Here is a 19,463-nt window from a genome sequence, read left to right as displayed (position 1 = left end):
TAGTCTTGAACCACAAGAGACTGCCAATTTTGAGCAACCAAAGGCACAAGAACCAGAAACCACAACGTTGATAGGATTTCTTTGGTTTGATGTTTGCCGGCTCATGTATATATAGTGTGCTTGCTTTTTCCAGTTTTGAGTGTGCTGAAGTTGCTTGTACAGTGCTGGGCAATGCCAATCCTTGATGTGTGCTCTTGGCTATGTCTACAACTTGCCATTTAACTAGGTTTGCAAGAGTCCGGTAGTGTTAAAGTTGAGCATAAATGCTCAAATAGAGGGTTGGAAAAAGATGATCAATTTGAGATTATTCTCAGGGAATGCATTTGAGAGCAAGGCAATCCCAAGGTCAGCCACTTCCATAATGCCGATGCAAGTATTAAAGCTGCTTCGAGACGCATCTAGGTGGAACCTTACAAACTCGAGCTCATTAGCACTAGTTTGATCGAGGATCGACGCATTTCAAAACTTGAACTTGGTAATCATGCAAGGCAAACCCGGGCACCGGGTAGTCAAATGAAGTGGGTGAAATGTAAGCTAAAAATACGCTGCCACGAGAGGGCAGATGCTTTGTAGTGCTGAAGAGGCAAAGGCCTTGAAAGGGGGAGGTTAGTGAGAACCCACCCTTGACTGAAAACTTTTAAAGTGATTATGGATTGAAACGTAAAAGGCTGGCTGGAATGATTGGGGAGCATGGGCCCTGCACGTGCAGAAGCCGCCAAGGAGAAAGGGAGCAGCAGGGGTCGCCTGTAATATGGGGTAGTATGGCCTGGAGGTAAAAAAAGGCGGTGCCAGAGAAGGGGATTGGAGGACTAGGAGAGGGCGCTCTTGAAGCCACTCGGGAGAAGGCAAGGCGAGCAGCCAGAGGCCGCGTGATGCTACAATACGAAGGGGGGTTGCTACAGAACAAAGCCGTGGGCTGGTACAGGGCTAAGCTGAAGCATTAAAGGGATGTCCGAGCCAGGAAGAGGGCGAGGATGGGCTTTTGGGGCACTGGAAGCCACCAGCACGCGGTGGGGGAAAGAGGGCTCAAGAACGCCATGAGTTTAGCGGGCAGCTGATTGAAGGGGGAGTTCGTTATGGGCATCAAGTTCCCAGTCGAGGTCTTGGTGCTGGAGGTTGACATGGACTGCCAAGGGTGAAGGAAGTGCTAGCCGATTTTCCATGCTCAAGGGAGGTGATTCAAAGAAGCAAGTAGGGGGAGCCGCCAGGGTGTGAGCAGGAGAAGAAGGCCGAGCGAGGGCTCTCAAAGCGGCCAAGACTTAGAGGAGGGAATGGACTGCATATAAGTGCCTATTACAGATGGCGCAACTGCATATAGGAGGATAGTTTATGAGAGTAGAGGGACCAGAAAAGAAGAAAAAGCGTGAGCAGTGGTTGTTGGTTGCAAGCATTTAAAGCACCAGCTTTGGGGGGGGGGGGCGGGGGGGGGCATACAGAAGGCTGAACAACAGGACGATGCTCTCAATATAGCACTGTGAGAGGTTGACGTGTAGAGGTAATTAGGGTCTTTGAAAAGTGATGATATATAGGGAGACAGGTTGCTGCAGAGTAGGAGCCACTAGCCATTGCGTATGAGAAGGACGAGGCATGCTCACCCCCGCCATCATTGTACCCATGTTTTTTTGTAGCCAATATCCATAGTGATTTTGGATTTCTTGAGTTCAATCTTCTTTTCCTTTTCATCTCGTGTCCGAGGTAGCTTGTGGCTCGTGTGGGTAGAGAGAGAGAGAGAGAGAGAGAGAGACTCCCATGTGTTTGCGCTCAAGAGTGAGTGTTTTTTTCCTAAAGGGGTTTCTTTCTCAAAGAGTCGACCAATGTGTGCATTGAAGATACAGGAAAGAGCGTAAGGGTTGTGTCTCGGTGTGTTTGCCTGATCCCCATCATCTTCTGGCAATCCTGCTGGGGATTCAGTGCTTTGCTATTCTCTCAAGAGCCTTCATGTATGGAGCATCAGGGCCAAGGGCTTGGGTTGATAGCTGGATGCAGTCTTTGGAATCATAGTTTCAGGTGTTTGAGTGGATAGGTTTGTGATCCCGAACAGGCAGAGAGGCCAAGCTATAGAGGTGTTCTGCTCCGGCTTTTTCCTGTCATCATTTCGGTGCTCGCCCACTGAGGAGCGTGTCATTGAGTACCTTCAGTAACAAGAGCAGGTGTTTTGGTTTTGAGCATCCAAACATAGACATCACAGACTTCTGCAAACATGGCAGCAATGAATGTATGCTTCTGTGGAAGGAGGGATGAGGATGTACATGCATGGGTTGTTCAAGCAGATATGTTGCTTTTAGAGCTTGATATCTTGATGATGTAGAGAGGGATGATTTCATGTATGAGAGGTTGTACGAGGATGCTTGGCATTTTTATGAATGTCTTCCTGAGCAGGTGCAATATAGTTGGAAATTCATGAAGTATGCATTGTTGAAATATTATGCATGTTCAAAGCTGCCAGCAAGAGGTCATGTATATTTTTGTGGCACTGCAAGTGAATGCATACAATCTTGGATAACACAAGTGGATCATGAGATGGTGCGACTTGCAATTGACAGTGATGTAGCAAAAGCTGCATATGCTTCACAATTCTTGTCTTATGATGCTTTCATGTTTTTGCACATGCTTTCGGGCGAGTGGCGTTACAACTGGTCAGCCTTGAAGGTCTCATTGCTAATGCTCTATTGGAGGCTGCCAAAGCCTCAAGATTCAATAAAGGACTCCCTTGTCACTACTTTTGAATCACTACAAGGTGAGTTTGGGCATATGGTGTGGAGTTTGTTTGAGGGAGACACTTGGGAGTCGGATTTGTATGGCTTGCCCCTTATGGAGAGGTCCCCCTTATGGAGAGGTCGGTTGTTGACACGGTGGAAGATTCATCTATCATAGAGCTTATGCATTACAATGATGAGGTTAGAAGATGGATATTGTAGTGATTTTGAGTCTAATACATCTAGCTTTTTGTGTGAAGATGATTTATGTGAGAATGCCTTGCTCGATGATGCATCTGTTGACGAAGAGTCTTCCTGCAATGACTTGATGGTGTTTGACTTGGCTCCATTCATGAAGGACATCAGATCACTGAAAGAAAGATGGCTGGTGGGATTTGAAAATGCTGAGAGAGAAAAGAAAACTTTGGAATCGCCTAGGAAGAGTGAGGATATAAGCATAGGAAAGGGAGAGCAAGGACTTGTCTCTTGCGAGGGGTGTGTGCAACCAGTAGCAGAGAAGAGTGGGGATGCTTCATTTGAAGATGTTATGAATTATTGTGATGGTGAGAGTATGTGTGAAGAAGTGGTGCAGATGGAGAGTTTGTGTGATGATGTAAGTGATGATATTAGTTTTTTTGACAGCCTCTTATCAGAAGTACGCGTTCATGTATCCTTTTCTTTTACCTTTGATATTGGTATGCTAGAAGATATTACTTGTGAGTTTTTTGATTGTTTACTTGATGAGAAAGTACCTCTTGAGACGGTCATAGATGCTCTGAAGAATGGTAAAACTTGTGCATCTGCTGTGAATGTATTTTAAGGGATTTGTATGCCTCTTTGCAGGCATGTATGCTGTTCAATGCCTCTTGAAGGCCACAACTTTTTCTCATGATATTGTTAAAAGTGTTTCCCAGGCCCTGGAATGCAATGCGGCTTATGTTGGCCAAACTACAGGTTTCTGTACAAGAGATTACGAGGAGGGAAGTCTTATGATTCATATGCATGAGGATGATAGAGTTTATGATATGTTTTTGGGTGTGATGTTAATGCATGGCGAGATTTTGAATTTTTTCTTGGGAGCCAGTGGGAGGTTTGGTTACTAATTTAATGCATGGAAGGCCAAGTTTTTATGTGTGGGATCCAGGTGAAGTGAGCATCTACTAGTATTGTTGCTAAGCATGAATGCTCCAGCAGGCTAGGGGGGTTTGCAAACTATGATAGGATTTTTTTGTTTTGAAGTTTTCCGGCTCATGTATATATCGTGTGCTCGCTTTTTCCACTTTTGAGTGTGCTACAGTTGATTGTACAATGCTGGGCAATGCCAATCCTTGATGTGTGCTCTTGGCTATGGTCTACTCGCCATTTAACTAGGTTTGCAAGAGTCTGATAGTGTTAAAGTTGAGCATAAATGCTCAAATAGAGGGTTGGGCAAAGATGATCAATTTGAGATTATTCTCAAGGAATGCAGAGCAAGGCAATCCCAAGGTAAGCCACTTCCATAATGCCGATGCAAGTATTAAAGCTGCTTCGAGACGCATCTAGGTGGAACCTTACAAATTCGAGCTCATTGGCACTGGTTTGATCGAGGATCGACGCATTTCAAAGCTTGAACTTGGTAATCATGCAAGGCAAACCCGGGCCATTAGTAGTTGAAAAAAGTGGGTAAAATGTAAGCTAAAAATAAGCTGCCATGAGAGGTCAGATGCTTTGTAGTGGTGAAGAGGCAAAGGCCTTGAAGCTCGAGACCTGGAAAGGGGGAGGTTAGTGAGAATCCACCCTTGACTAAAAAGTTTTAAAGTGATTATGGATTGAAACGTAACAGGCTGACTGGAATGATTGGGGAACATGGGCTTGCACGTGTAAAAGCTGCCAAGGAGAAAGGGAGCAGCAGGGGTCGCTGTAATATGGGGTAGTATGGCCTGGAGGTAAAAAAAGGCAGTGCCAGAGAAGGGGATTGGAGGACTAGGAGGGGGCACTCTTGAAGCCACTCGGGGTCGAACAACAGGTCAGTGCTCTCAATATAGCACTGTGAGAGGCTGACATGTGGAGGTAGTTAGGGCCTTCGGAAAGTGATGATATATAAGGAGACAGGTTGCTGTAGAGGAGGAGCCAGTAGCCATTGCGTATGAGAAGGATGAGGCATGCTCACCACCGCCATCATTGTACCCATGTTTTTTATGTAGCCAACATCCATAGTGATTTTGGATTGCTCGAGTTCAATCTTTTTTTCCTTTTCATCTCGTGCGAGTCGTCCAAGGTAGCTTGTGTCTCGTGTGGACAGAGAGAGAAAATGAGCGAGAGACTCCCATCTGTTTTCTCTCAAGAGTGAGTGTTTTTTCCCTGAAGGGGTTTCTTCTCAGAGAGCCAGCCAGTGTGTGCATTGAAGATACAGGAAAGAGCTTGAGGGTTGTGTCTTGGTGTGTTTGCCCGAGCCCCATCATCTTCTAGCAATCCTGCTGGGGAATCAGTGCTTCGTTGTTCTCTCAAGAGCCTTCATGTAGTATGGAGCATTAGGGCCAAGGGCTTGGGTTCATAGCTGGATGCAGTTTTTGGAATCATAGTTGCAGGTGTTTGAGTGGATAGGTTTGTGATCTTGTACAGACAGAGAGGCCAAGCTATAGAGGTGTTCTGCTCCAGCTTTCTCCTGTCACCGTCTACAACCACCCAACAGGAAACGACAGAGGCATTCACAAAGCCTCATGAAGACAAAGCAGCCGAACCAACTGCACAGCCTCAAGGAGAGGTAGAACCCCCACCGCAATCACAAACAGCCGCCATAGTTCCACCCAAGGAGCCACAAGAGACTGCTAAAACATCTAGGCATCTCACAAAACAAGAAGACTGGCAGAAAAATGATGAAGTAATTCTCCAAGTAAACGAATATGCAAAGCAGATGCAGGAAATTACAGAAAAAATGCGATCAGTAGCACTTGGCCGCAGTGCTAAGACTAGAGAGTTGGAGATGGTGATAGATGCCCTACAAGGAGAACTAGAGGACAGGATGACTGTCATCACCAATCTGCAGAGACAAATCCAAGAGTTGAAAGTTGAAGCTGAACAACATCAGTTGACCAGAGAAAACAACAAAAGGAAATGGAGGAGCTAGGTGAACTTCTCACAAAGTTATCAGACGCCTGCAAGACCGAGGATGAACAATTGGCAGAGGTTACCAATGAACTCTTAGCTACAACTTTGTCATTTCAAAAGATCCAAGTGCAGCTCGGTGTAGCAAACACTTTACTGCAATACTCAGAGAAAAGGATCAATGATCAGGCAACCTTCTTACGACAGATAAGAGAAAATCCTGCAGTTGCCTCGATCAAAGGTACAGACGAAGTGTATAAATCACTAGAAAAGAAGAATAAAGATCTCAAGCTAAAGATAAAGCTAGAGCAGTCACAACAAAGAGACCTAGCATTGATGCAGGTACAGCTGCTCAAGGAGATAACATAGCTCAAGAGAGTAAATCAACTGTTGCGAGATGGACAGCAAGAGATGCAAGAAGAAGTAGGTACTTCAGAACAACCCCACATTGAAATTCCCTTAGTCTCTTTCGCTGAAATGGAAACACAACTGACAGAAGGACTTGGTGGAGAAGAAGACTTTCAGGTACCAATAACAAATGCCGATCAAGTGCTAATGGTCAAGCTGTCAAAAGCTGAAGAAGGCGCACTTAAGGAGCATGTTACTCAAGATATGGATGAGCAATGGAAAAGAGTGATCGATTGGGAGTTGAGAGTTCTTCATTCTCTAAATGTTACTCAACTCACTCCCAACCAATTCAATGCACAATGGAATCAACAATCATTTCTATATCCTTTGATCAAGGTAGAGATCCTACAGGTTAAGGAACGACTATATAATGACATGCAAGTAGAAGGCGCAAATGAAGTCCACCCCAAGTGGAGAAAAATCTGGATAAATAGCAATCCTAGATACCTGATTTTGTTCACAAAAGAACCTTCAACACTTCAGAAAGACCCAACTTTTTGTCTTGTACCAAGAGCAAGGACGTGGCAAGCACATGAAGCAATGACAAAGAAGCGGTCTACATGGCTGAATTATCCGCGATTGCCAACTCTAGAAAAGGGAACACCGACAGAGGAATACATGGTAAAAAACCTAATGGACGCCATGACATTCTTCAAAAGTCTTCCTGATCTCTCATGTGACATGCTATGCAAGATTTGTTGAGTGCTGCTCATTTGCATTGAAGCTTTTCATGAGCTAGAGCAAGTAGGAGCACCGTGGATGTCCTTCCTCGAGGGAAATAAGAGTCTATGCTATGACCTAAATGGCCAACCTTTCTTAGAAGTCCTTTATGGCTTCTACGCTTGCTGCATGTTCTTGCCATCTCACAAAATGTTGGTGTTTGAGGAAGCATTCTACACAGGGTTTTTCACTTGGCGAACGAAGATTTTTGGGCCAATGATCAACAACCTAACTTCCAGATTCTTAGGCTACTCAGTCATTGAGCTCAAGAACAGAGTCACCATGAAATTTTTACAGGTTCCAGACAAAGAAAGAAAGATCAGATATGAGAAGGCACTCCATGCACTTAAAGCCACTTCGCCAACCGTCAACCCGAAGACTACTTCAACCCATAAAGTTGTGTCAAGGGACGACACATGTGAGGAGGGGGAGATTGTTAGCAACAAGCTAACCCGGATAACATTTTTTGAAACTTTCAATGTAAAAACATTTATTATTTTGATGAATTGGGAATATTGTGTAACATTTAATGGTCTAGTAACTTGTGTGTAGCGGAAAATAACATGAACATAGTGAGCATTTCATTAGAATAGCTTCCTAATGAGAATAACAAGAGTGCTTGGGTGAAGAGAGCAACAAAAAGCATAACACCTAGTTAGATAGCATGAACAATACTTCAAAAGAGAGAGAAATTAAGCAATTGACAACAGTTGAGGACCGGATTTGCATGGAGTCGGTCCACCCTCCAAAAGACTTTGTATTATGGTTTCTCCCATCAAGAGAGACATTATACAATACAATTCTTTATGTTCCTTCAATACTAGCTAGTGCAATGAAGATGAAAACTTCATGCACTAAGCAAAACACTTATCAAACACAACATCAATTCCCTCACGATCTCAAACCCAAGACCTCACACACCTTCGAAGATTGTGAGAGATGGCGGCGTACGAGAGTAGATTGAGAGGAAGGAGTATTCTTACGAGAAAGACGTATATTTTCTCACATAATCACTCATATTAGCATAGCTTAGCTTAGTAATTAGCATGGTAGAGGAGATGAGCATGCATTGAAGCTTGGCTCTTGGTTGGATTTGCATCACAAAGCCAAGAGTTGTTGGTGTAGGCCTTCCTACTCACAAGATTGGAGTAGGTGATAAGCTTTCCATTAAAGCTTGAGAAGGAGAGAGAGTCTTCTTACTCCACACATGAGCTAGTGTGAGTGCGTAGGTGATAATGCCTTTGAAAAATCGGCCCCCTCTCTCTGTTGGTTGACCCCTCTTGCTATTTGCTCTTGCTAGCATCCTATTGGATCTCCCCTGGCTTAGCCAATGGTAATTAAGCAACATAAGTGATAGCCTTCTGACATGTGTCCCCCTTTCCCCTTTTGTGAGAGCTTTAGGTAATTAATAAATGCAACTAAACTCTCATTGGACCCCTTTGCCTACTGGCCAATAGGAATCAGGCAAGCCATTGGGCTACTGAATGCTCATTGGACCCCTTGGGAGACTGTCCAATAGTCTTCTAGAGAGATTAAATTCCACTGATTCTTTTATTAAGTGTTTTTAAATCAATTAAACTAGATTTACTCTAGCCTAATTCTCATTGGTCCACCTCCAAGGCCATCCAATAGGATTTGAATACACCTTGTGGACATCTGGGCTAGGGAGCTGACATGTGTCCCTCATTCTCTTTGTGTAAAGGGAGCTTGTGTGTGTGTGTGTGTAATTTTCTCTCTCATCCCCTAGTTGCAAGGCTCGCCCCCTCCTATGTAGGGATGGATGAAGACTTTGGGGCACACACAAAGCATCCAATTTCTCTAATGTTTGACCTTTGGACTCAACCTTTGAATTTTGGAACCTTAGCATTTTGGAAGTCTTAATGGGCTGAACCTTAGGGTCTTTTAAGCCCATTGGTGCACATAGCTCTTTTGCAGATGCCCCCTCCCCTTTGGATCCCTATTTTTCCTCCTTTGGAGTCCTACTATGGTGGTTGGTCTGCTAACTTAACCAATATTCTAGCTTTTTCTCCCCTGGCACTTCCCCATATTAAATGATCAATTTAACATGAGAAAATCAATTAGGAGAATTAGGTATTGATTATTATGACATTTATTCTCTCTTGAAATCATAGTCGTCCTCGACTATGAGGTAGAGAAGATAAAGCATATTCATTAGTCCTTTTTCCTAGCGGGTAGAGGATCCGTATGTTACCCTACGGCATCGTTCCACAATGGATGACTAGTCCATTTGGCACTTGAGAGCCTGAGGCTACCGCAAGCATGCCTGCACATTAGTCCTATCATCTTCCATAGTAGAGTGACAAGCTCTACTTGGTTTTCGGGAGACGTCTTCTCCGCAAACTTGATCTAAGCATGCATACTACTTCATTTTTGTGCACAATAAAGAAAAAGAGAGTCTTATAAGACAAAAACGTTTTTCATTTTAAACATTTGTACATTTGCTTACTCTACAGAAGCATTGTAAGCATTGACAAGGTTTAGGTTATCCTTTAATTTTATGCCTTGCATCCATCTAGCATCTTCAAAAGGATAATTCTTAAACTTAATAAGATATAGTCAGATAGTCTTACCGCCTCTTAGTACCTTGTCTTCATGTCGGAGAATGGACTTGGGCTACAACACATCTTCTTAGTCCTCGATCTCCGGTGGATCTTCAATAGTTGGTTCTTGAGGTGGATCTCCTTTGTAAGGCTTTAGTAGTCTCACATGGAAAGCATTGCGTATGAGTCAATGACTCGGCAACTTGAGTTGATAGGCCATCTCATTGATTGGCCTAAGAATCTGGAAGGGACCATAGTACCTTTTTGCTAACTTAGCATAGTACTTCTGGTGTCCCGTAGGATTCTTGCCTGTTGTGTGCCTTAATCGAGCCTTGGGAAATTTTAATAAGACCCAATCATTTTTTTTAAAGGCTTGGGTTCTTTTGTGCTTGTCAGCATCAGCATTTTGCCTTTGCTGTGAGATAGAGATAGCATCCTTAATATTTTGGAAAGATTCTTGTAGGTTTCGGCTATACTCATCTGCAGCGAAGATCTTCCCGTGTACCTTAAGTAGCAAGGGACTTTTTGATCTTCCCTCAATTACCTCAAAAGGTGCTTTTCCCGTGGAAGTATGTAAAGTGTTATTGTAAGCATACTCCACTAAGGGTAAGTACTTTTCCCATTGGGATCTTTGATCTACTTCCATTACATAGGCTTTTAGTAGATCGAGAATTGTTAGGTTAGCTATTTCACTTTGTCCATCCGTTTGCGGGTGATAGGCCAAAGAGAAGTTTAGCCTTGTTCCTAAATTCTCAAAGAGACCCTTCGAGAAGTTACTGGTCACTCTAGGATCTCTATCCGACACTATGGACATTGGCAAGCCATGGTACTTGAAGATTTGTGAAATGAAGAGGGTTGCCATTTGATGGGCTTTGATAGTCTTTTTGACAGCTTTCAATCCCCTGTAGGGTAGACTGAATCCCTCTATGCCCTGCATAAGGAGGAGCATGAGATTCATATATTACTTTCTCATGTAGTGAGCTAGTAATGCATAGTCTATTGCCATAGAGAAGATAACCATCTTGTAAAGTAAATGGTTCCTCTTTCCCTAGTGAAAGGGTTGAAATCACATCTCTAAAATTGGGATCAATAGCATACTCATCTATCATAGAAGATAGATCATTGTGAGTTGCTATGGAAACCGCATTCACTTTTGGCCGTCTTGAGAGTGTGCATCGGGTACTTGATTATGCTTGCCATCAATGTGAGCAATATGAAGATGAAATTGCGAAAGAAAATTTGTCCACATCATTTGTTTGTCGGAGAGCTTGGTTTGCGTCATCAAGTACTTAAAACTTTGGTGATCCGTTCGCAGAATGAAAGGAGTCCCCAATTAATAGTGATTACATAAGTCTAAGGCATGTAGAACTGCAAGGAGTTCCTTTTCATATATGCCTAGAGCTTTCTCAACAGGGTCGAGCCTTCGAATTTCATAGCCTATGGCATGCCCTTCTTGAAGCAAAGCAGCTCCAAGGCAATTACCACAAGCATAACATTGGACCTCAAATGGCTGAGAGATCCGGTAGTGTAAGCACAGGTTGAGAGATAAGCTTTTCTTTAAGCTTTTTGAAAGCATTGTTCTCCTGGGCAGACCATGTGTACCTAACATTTTTCTTTGTTAGGTCATGTAATGGTCATGCTATTAGTGAGAACTTTTCTATGAAGCATCTATAGTATGCGCACATACCTATAAAGCTTCTTAACTCATGAAGATTCCTTGGTTTAGGCCATCCTTTTACTATTTCTAACTTTGATGTATCCATTTGGATGCCATCTTGAGAGATAATGTGACCTAAATACTGAATCTCTTGTAAGAAAAAATCACTTTTCTTTCGATTAACATAAAGTTTATTCTCTCTTAGAACTTGAAATATTACCTGGAGGTGTTGCTTGTGTTCGTCTAATGAATTAGAGTAGATGATGATATCATCAAAGAACACTCCAGTAAAGGTTCGGTGAGGCCTGAATAGCTTCTCCATCAAGCGGTTGAATGTGGCTGGTGCATTGGCAAGCCAAAAGGCATGACAATGTATTCGTAAAGACCAAACGTAGTACAAAATGCGGTCTTTACAATGTCTTGATCAACTATCCTTATTTGATGATAGACACTTTTTAGGTCGATCCTACTGAAGTAGTGGACCCTTGTAGCTTATCAAATAGATAGTGATCCTATTTAGTTCTTTATAGTCGACACACATATGATATGTGCCGTCTTTCTTTTGCACTAGTAGCACAGGAGAACAAAATGGAGATGAGCTAGGCCTAACCATGCCCTTCTCAACTAACTTATGCACTTGCCGCATAATCTCCTCTTGTTGAGCTTGAGAAACTCTATAAGGAGGTTTGTTAGGTGGTGAACTTCCTGGGAGAAGTTCAATTGCATGGTCATCATTGCCTCGTTTAGGAGGTAGCTCACAAGGGATTTCATCAATAAAGACATCTTGAAACCCCTTGAGAAAATTGGATAACTCTAATTCCTTTTGATTGTGTATATCTTCTTTTGCTAAAACATTAGGTTCATTTTGAGAATCTTCAACAAAAATCATGTACACAGAAATAGAGCTCTTTATTGACTTGTTGAAAGCTGGTGTATGTACTATGGGTATAGTGTTACCCATTTCCTTAGCATCTATATACATATCTTTTTCCCTGAACTTAAAGGAGATTCTCCTTTCAGGGAATTTAACATTGGGAGCCATGCAATCAAACCATGGTGCCCCTAGGATTACATCCTCATGCTTGAGAGGAGAGATAAAGAAGTAATCTTTGTCCACATAGCTTTGGACATAGAGCCTCAATTTCCCAATTAAGGGAGTGACTGAAGCTTCTTGCCCCTTGGAAGCACTGTCTGCGGGTAGGATATCTCCCATCTTGTAGGCTTGTATGCCTATCTTGGTGGCCAACTCTATAGATATAAAATTGTGAGTAGAACTAGGGTCAAAGAGAATAAAAGCATCTTGTTCTCTTACCTTTCCCCAAGCATGGCATAGAGGATATCCTTTGTGGTGAGTTTCCTCCTCTTGGATTTCGACCAAGGTAGCTGTAGGAGGATCATGGCGGTTGTTCTTTTGGGGACAAGCGCGGTACGCATGCCCTTGTTCGCCGCACTTGAAACACCGGTTATCCTTGCGATAACGCTCAAGCTCTTCAGGAGAGAGTCTCCCTTCTCCTTAGCTTTGTTGGAATTTCCCTTAGGAGACTTTTGGACATTGTCCTTCCCCTTAGGCTCATTGAAACCCTTGTTTTCAGGGGGCTTAGAATTCCTCTTAGCCCCTGTTTGGAAATTGGTTCGAGAGGCCACCATAGTATGTTGTACTACCATCGATATGGTGCGTGGCATTTGGGAGTTGACATACTCCGCCATTTTTTTGGTTAAGCTTGCACAAAATTGTTGCTTTTGCTCTCCAATAACCAACTTTTTGAAGACAGTGGCTTTGAGTTGTAGGTCCCAAAACTTGTCTACATATTTGTGGATGGATTCATAGGGAGAGCTCCAAGATTCTCCATTTGGTAAGTACTTTGTCTTTGGCATCGGTGGCCAAAAGCTGCTTCACAATGGAAGCTCTTAAAGCTTTCCATGTTCGTGGAGCTTCACCATTGGCCTGTAGGCTAGTAGGCTAGACCACCATTGTCTAGCGGACTTTTGAAAGTGCATAGCTACATGGCGTAGCTTAGAGGACTCCGTGAAGCCCTCATCTCCGAACGCCGCATGGAATTGTTGGATAAAGGCCAAGACTTTGTCCGTAGCACCAAAAGTGTCATCGTAGGTAAGGAAAGAGATGCTCTTCGCTCCCTCTTTGAACTTCCTGACGACCTCTTCCACACGGCATAGGATTTCCTATGGCCTCTTCTTTTTGATGGTTCAAAGGTTGCACCATCACTTTCTTCATAAGATGAAGAATTTGAGGAAGATGCAGAAGAGGGTGACCTCTTTCTCGACTTTTTCTTGCCTTGATCTTCGTTGTCTTCACCATCACTTTCATAAGAGGAAGAGGATGAAGAAGATGGAGAAGAGGGTGTCCTCTTTCTCGCCTTTTTCTTCTCTTGCTTTTTGTCATCCCTCCTTGAAGTATGGTGTGGAGAAGTATGCAATGGTCTTCTCCGTTTTGGAGGTGATGGAGAGCGTTTAGGCCTCCATCTTCGTGGAGCCATCTCCACCAAGGTGGCAGGAGACTCACTTCTTTCTTGTTCCTTTGGTGGATGCTCTTGAGTCCTCCTTTGAGAAGGAGATGCGTCATCAAGGAGCAAACTTTTGAGCCCTTCATAGGGATCATCTTCTTCTCCCCTAATCGGAGAGAGACCTCTTTTGGAAGTCTCGCAAGGAGGCTTCGTAGGTGCTCTCTCGTCATGGTGGGGAGCTTGGAGAATCCCATGAGCACGAATCTGCTGTTGCACTTCACTTTGGAGGGATGGATTCCCCATGGCTTGTTGAAGCCTAGAAACAAGATAGTTAACAAGCATCTGGACATCATTAGTAGCTTACTCATTAGCAAAATCAAAGTTATCATCATTAATTTCACTCTCTTTACTATTGTCAGCCTTTCTAACAACGTTTAGGTGTTAACTTTTTAGGTGCACTTTGGCACTTCAAGCCCTAGTTTCGACTCCTCTTTACCCCTTTAGAAAAATCACTCAAGCTACTGTACCGGTGGCTCGAATACCATTAATTGCAAGGAATAGAAGAGAGGGTCATTCAACACCAAAACAGCACCGGCTCCTGTCAAGCTTCTAATAGCTCAATAGTGATTAAGCCATAGGCGTAGGACTCCACTATTAAGACCGTATCTCTCGACGGTGATGCCCCGTTAACTGCACAAAGGCAGGCGCACTGCAAGGCTGAAAAATCCGTATTCTACTTACTCACATGCAATTAATAGTACCAACCATTTAAAGCTAGCTTGAGGACTTCCCTTATTGAGCAATAAAAGAGAAACCTTGTGCTCTGATACCAATGTAACATTTAATGGTCTAGTAACTTGTGTATAGCGGAAAATAGCATGAACATAGTGACCATTTCATTAGAATAGCTTCCTAATGATAATAACAAGAGTGCTTGGGTGGAGAGAGAAACAAAAAGCATAATACCTAGTTAGATAGCATGAACAATACTTCAAACAAGAGAGAAATTAAGCAATTGACAACAGTTGAGGACCGGATTTGCATGGAGCCGGTCCCCCCTCCAAAAGGCTTTGTATTATGGTTTCTCCAAGAGATAAATTTTACAATACAATTCTTTGTGTTCCTTCAATACTAGCTAGTGCAATAAAGATGGAAACTTCATGCACTAAGCAAAACACTTATCAAACACAACATCAATTCCCTCACGGTCTCAGACCCAAGACCTCACACACCTTCAAAGATGGTGAGAGCTAGCGGGGTATGAGAGTAGATTGAGAGGAGAAGGAGTATTCTTACGAGAAAGATGTACATTTCCTCACATAATCACTCGTATTAGCATAGCTTAGCTTAGTAATTAGCATGCTAGAGGAGATGAGCATGCATTGAAGCTTGGCTTTTGGTTGGATTTGCATCACAAAGCCAAGAGTTGTTGGTGTAGGCCTTCCTTCTCACAAGCTTGGAGTAGGTGATAAGCTTTCCATTAAAGCTTGAGAAGGAGAGAGTGTCTTCTTACTCCACACATGAGCTAGTATGAGTGTGGAGGTGATAATGCCTTTGAAAAATCAGCCGCCTCTCTCTTTCGGTCAACCCCTCTTGCTATTTACTCTTGCTAGCATCCTATTGGACTTCCCCTGGCTTAGCCAATGGTAATTAAGCAGCATAAGTGATAGCCTTCTGACATGTGTCCCCCTTTACCCTTTTGTGAGAGCTTTAGGTAATCAATAAATGCAATTAAACTCTCATTGGACCCCTTTGCCTCCTGGCCAATAGGAATCACGCAAGCCATTGGGCTGCTAATGCTCATTGGATCCCTTGGGAGACTGTCCAATAGTCTTCTAGGGAGCTTAATTCCCATTGGTTCTTTTATTATTTCCTTTTAAATTAATTAAACTAGATTTTCTCTAGCTTAATTCTCATTGGTCCACCTCCAAGGCCATCGAATAGGATTTGAATACACCTTGTGGGCATCTGGACTAGGGAGCTGACATGTGTCCCTCATTCCCTTTGTGTAAAGGGAGCTTATGTGTGTGTGTGTGTGTGATTTTCTCTCTCATCCCCTACTTGCAAGGCTGGCCCCCTTGGATGAAGACTTTTGGGGCACACACAAAGCATCCAATTTTCCTAATGTTTGACCTTTGGACTCAACCTTTGAATTTTGGAACCTTAGCATTTTGGAAGTCTTAATGGGCTGAACCTTAGGGTCTTTTAAGCCCATTGGTGCACATAGCTCTTTTGCAGATGGCCCCCGTTTGGATCCCTATTTTCCCTCCTTTGGATCCCTACTGTGGCCGGTCTGCTAACTTAACCAATATTCTAGCTTTTTCTCCCCTCGCACTTCCCCATATTAAATGATCAGTTTAACATGAGAAAATCATTTAAAAGAATTAGATATTGAATATTATGACAATTGTAACTCCTATTTTCCAAATAAACGTTATAATTGATGAGCCGGGGCAACAAGCTTCTAGATTGTATCAACCTGTCTTTAGTTAGAGCTCCCAAATTATTAGTTTTGACCACCAGAAACCTTGGCTAAGATATTAAAGCCAATTTTTGTAAGTTATTATTAAGTTTTGGATAATGAAATACACAGCATGAGCTAACGGCGCTCACTTCTCTCCTTCTTGCGCTTCCTACTCTTTCCCCGGTTGTCACATTGTAGTCGCAACATTGTAGTCGCATTTGTTGCATTGCAACCACAGGTAAGATCTCTACGCATTGATGTAATCATTTCACGGTATTTTGTAGCTTTTGGCATTGCCAACCCGCGGCCTAATCTCATCATAAGTAGGAATTTAGGCTTCAAAATCCAAAACTAAGTATAGGCGGGGTATTGGGACATCATTGCTAAGCATTTAGGTGCATTTTAGGTCGAAAAGACTAGGTCAAAATTCCATTGTTGTCAATAATCGTGATTTTTTCACTGGACCTATAGTGGGATTTGAGACGATAAGCATGTTGCTTAGGTCTTATATACTTATCCTAGAAGTTTTGTTTCGTTTGGATGTCATTTGATGCTGTAATGAATGGGATTTTTTTGTCGATGAGCAACTAACTTTCGGTGATTTCAATCATTTGAGTGTAGCTTGAGTTAGATGCGAGTTTTTTGTTGTTTTCCAAGAGATTGACAACCTCTTGTAGACTCTATGCACTAGTCGTGTCAGCTTCGGCCCATGGATTGACAATTTATGCGTGGTTCTCGCTATATCTGCAATAAGATAGGAGTGAGGTTAGACACCCGTCCCACACATATTTACATTTATTCTTACTACTTTCAAAAGAAATCTATTACAAAGATTCTGTATTGTCATAATATTTTGACCGATTTACATTATAAAATTGGCAATCCTATGCATTCTCATATTCAATCATTCAAAGACATTGTTAATCAACTTATTACTGCTAATGATCCTATTGCATGCATCCAGTTAGTCACACAACTTCTTGATAGTATAAATGATCCATTATACGATAACATTGTCACTATACTATCTAACAAAGATGGTATTGATTTTGATACTGCTTGTATTTCTCTAATTGAATATTCTCAATGACATGAGCATCGTGTTGATAAACAAGATAGTGTTTTGGTAACACAAGAAACTTCACCTTTAGAAATAACATGTCTTGCTCGTAAAGTGTCCCTGTTTATGCTCTTACCGTGGCGGTCGCTCTTATCAAGGTAGAAATTCGTCTTGATTTTTTCATCCACACAAACATTGTTCCTATTATGACAAGAATGGTCATTCTCTATCTGATTGTTGGGCATGCCAATATGATGAAGGACACGGTATTACAACTAAGCAACCCCCTTCCTTCAAAAATTATTCTTATTGTGACTATTGTGATTATACAGGTCATCCATCTCATTGTTGTTTCAAAAGGCGGCATGATCAAGATTGCAATCCAGTATATGTTGCTCAGCATACCAATACTGATGATGACCAAACTCATTAAAAGGTAAACAAGTACTTCATGTTCAAGATGGTTCTCTTTTCATTATTGATTATGGTGTTACTAGAAATATGACTTACCAATCTCAATGGCTTCATAATTATCATCCTCTTGCAATTAAGAAATTGGTGTATCTTGCTGATGATACTACTTGACAAGTAATGGGTGTTGGTGATCTTTATCTTGGTACTCTTTCTTTTTCGAGGATATTGGGAGGAGTATTGCATGTTCTAGATTTTTATAGGAATCTCCTTTCTGTTTCTTGACTTGTTGACCTTAGTCTTTGTTAGTTTTGATCATACCAAATGTTGCATTGAAAAGGATGGGCATACTATAGCAGTGGCACCTTGTCATGGTAATCTTTGAATGCTAATGTTGCAAATGTTGTTATTGCTCCAAGAGATCTTGATTGCAAATTATGGTATCATCAATTTTTCCATTCTAACTTTTCAAAGCTTCTTGATATTCATTGTCATAACCTCATAGAAGGTATACATCTTAAACCTCATCCTCATATGGGTATTTGTGAGTTTTGTGCTCTTGGAAAGAAACATCAACAACCTTTTCATATCTCTACCTCCACACATTTCAATGCTCTTCTAGGTCTCATTCATACTAATATTTGCAGTCCTTTTCCTCTGTCTAAATCTCATTATCGCTATTTCATCATTTTCATTGATTATTTTTCTTGTTACACATATGTTTTCTTATTGAGGCACAAGTCTACCGTCTTCAAACAATATAAGATAGCAGTTGAGCTTCATGTTGGTCATTTTATCAAGAAAAATTGTAGTGATAATGGTGGAGAATATATTTCAAATAATTTTTTTGATTTTTTACACTACACAAGCCCTTCATCATAAATTCATGGTCCATATTGTCCTCAACAAAATGATGTCTCCAAACGTGAGGATACAACTATAGTTAATGCTATGAGATGTATTCTTATCCATTCTGGACTATCTCAAAGTTTTTGGGCTGAAGAAATTTTGATTGTAATTTTTGTTCAAAATTATCTTCCTGCAACTGCACTTGCTAGTAATATTCCCATTTGTATAACATTTTCATACTTTTGGTGGTGCATTGCTTATATTCATGTCCGCAAAGAAACTCGACAAAAGCTTGATCCTCTAGGCTTGAAAGCTATATTCATTAGATATTTGACTCATTCTAAGGGTTACAAATTTTATGATCCATCTTCTCATAAAATTATTATCAGTTTAGATGCTATTTTCAATGAGCAAATAATGGGAACAACATGGTCTCCTGCAAATTTTGATGATACACAATCCTTACTCACTGTTTTTCCTTTTCTTCTTGACAATGATTGTGTCTCTCAAGATGTTTTTTAACCTTCTCCTCCTAGAAGTGAGCCAGAAGCAAATCTTGATATACTTCCCATTGACATTGAACATGGTTCTCACCATATTGATGATGAAATTTTTGATACTGCTATGTTTGTTCATGAAGATCCAACAACTTATATGGAAGTTATTTCTTCTCCACAAAAGGATCAATGGAAGGATACTCTGCAAGCAAAATATGACTCTTTGATTTCCAAAGGTACATGGGTTCTTACTGATTTACCTCCTGATTGTATTCCCATCAAGTGCAAATGGGTATATAAAACTAAAATAAATATTGATGGATCTTTTGATAAGCTCAAAGCTTGTTTGGTTGCAAAAGAATACTCACAAGTCACAGGTGTTGATTATCATGATTATTTTTCACATGTTGTTTGCATGACTAGTATTTGTGTGTTGGCTACACAATATGATTTGGGGATTCATCAAATGGATGTGAAAATGGATTTCCTAAACGGCGATCTCCAAGAGGAGATTTATATGGCTCAAACTAAAGGTTTTCTGCTTCTTGGTAAAAAGCATCTTGTGTGTCATCTTCATCACACTCTTTATGGTTT

General features: G+C 41.7%; 1 protein-coding gene and 1 pseudogene across 1 annotated transcript; both read left to right on the top strand.

Moving 5' to 3' along the window:
• Positions 1-739: 739 nt before the first annotated feature.
• LOC147423419 (uncharacterized) lies at positions 740-2,874 on the top strand. Its single transcript, XM_086501154.1, has one exon. It carries the CDS (start codon positions 2,323-2,325, stop codon positions 2,872-2,874), a length of 552 nt encoding a protein of 183 aa, XP_086357280.1. The 5' UTR covers positions 740-2,322.
• A 15-nt stretch (positions 2,875-2,889) lies between these two features.
• Positions 2,890-4,936, top strand: LOC147423418 (uncharacterized; annotated as a pseudogene).
• Positions 4,937-19,463: the final 14,527 nt, after the last annotated feature.

This window comes from Adiantum capillus-veneris, chromosome 26 (genome assembly GCF_014529385.1).
Source record: "Adiantum capillus-veneris isolate H3 chromosome 26, ASM1452938v2, whole genome shotgun sequence".
NCBI lineage: Eukaryota > Viridiplantae > Streptophyta > Polypodiopsida > Polypodiales > Pteridaceae > Adiantum > Adiantum capillus-veneris.
Note: the sequence above shows the minus strand (reverse complement) of the source record. Positions and strands in the feature narration are given on the sequence as shown.

Excerpts from the sequence above, each read along its gene's own strand:
- LOC147423419 (XM_086501154.1), top strand. The coding sequence starts at position 2,323 with ATGTATGAGAGGTTGTACGAGGATGCTTGGCATTTTTATGAATGTCTT.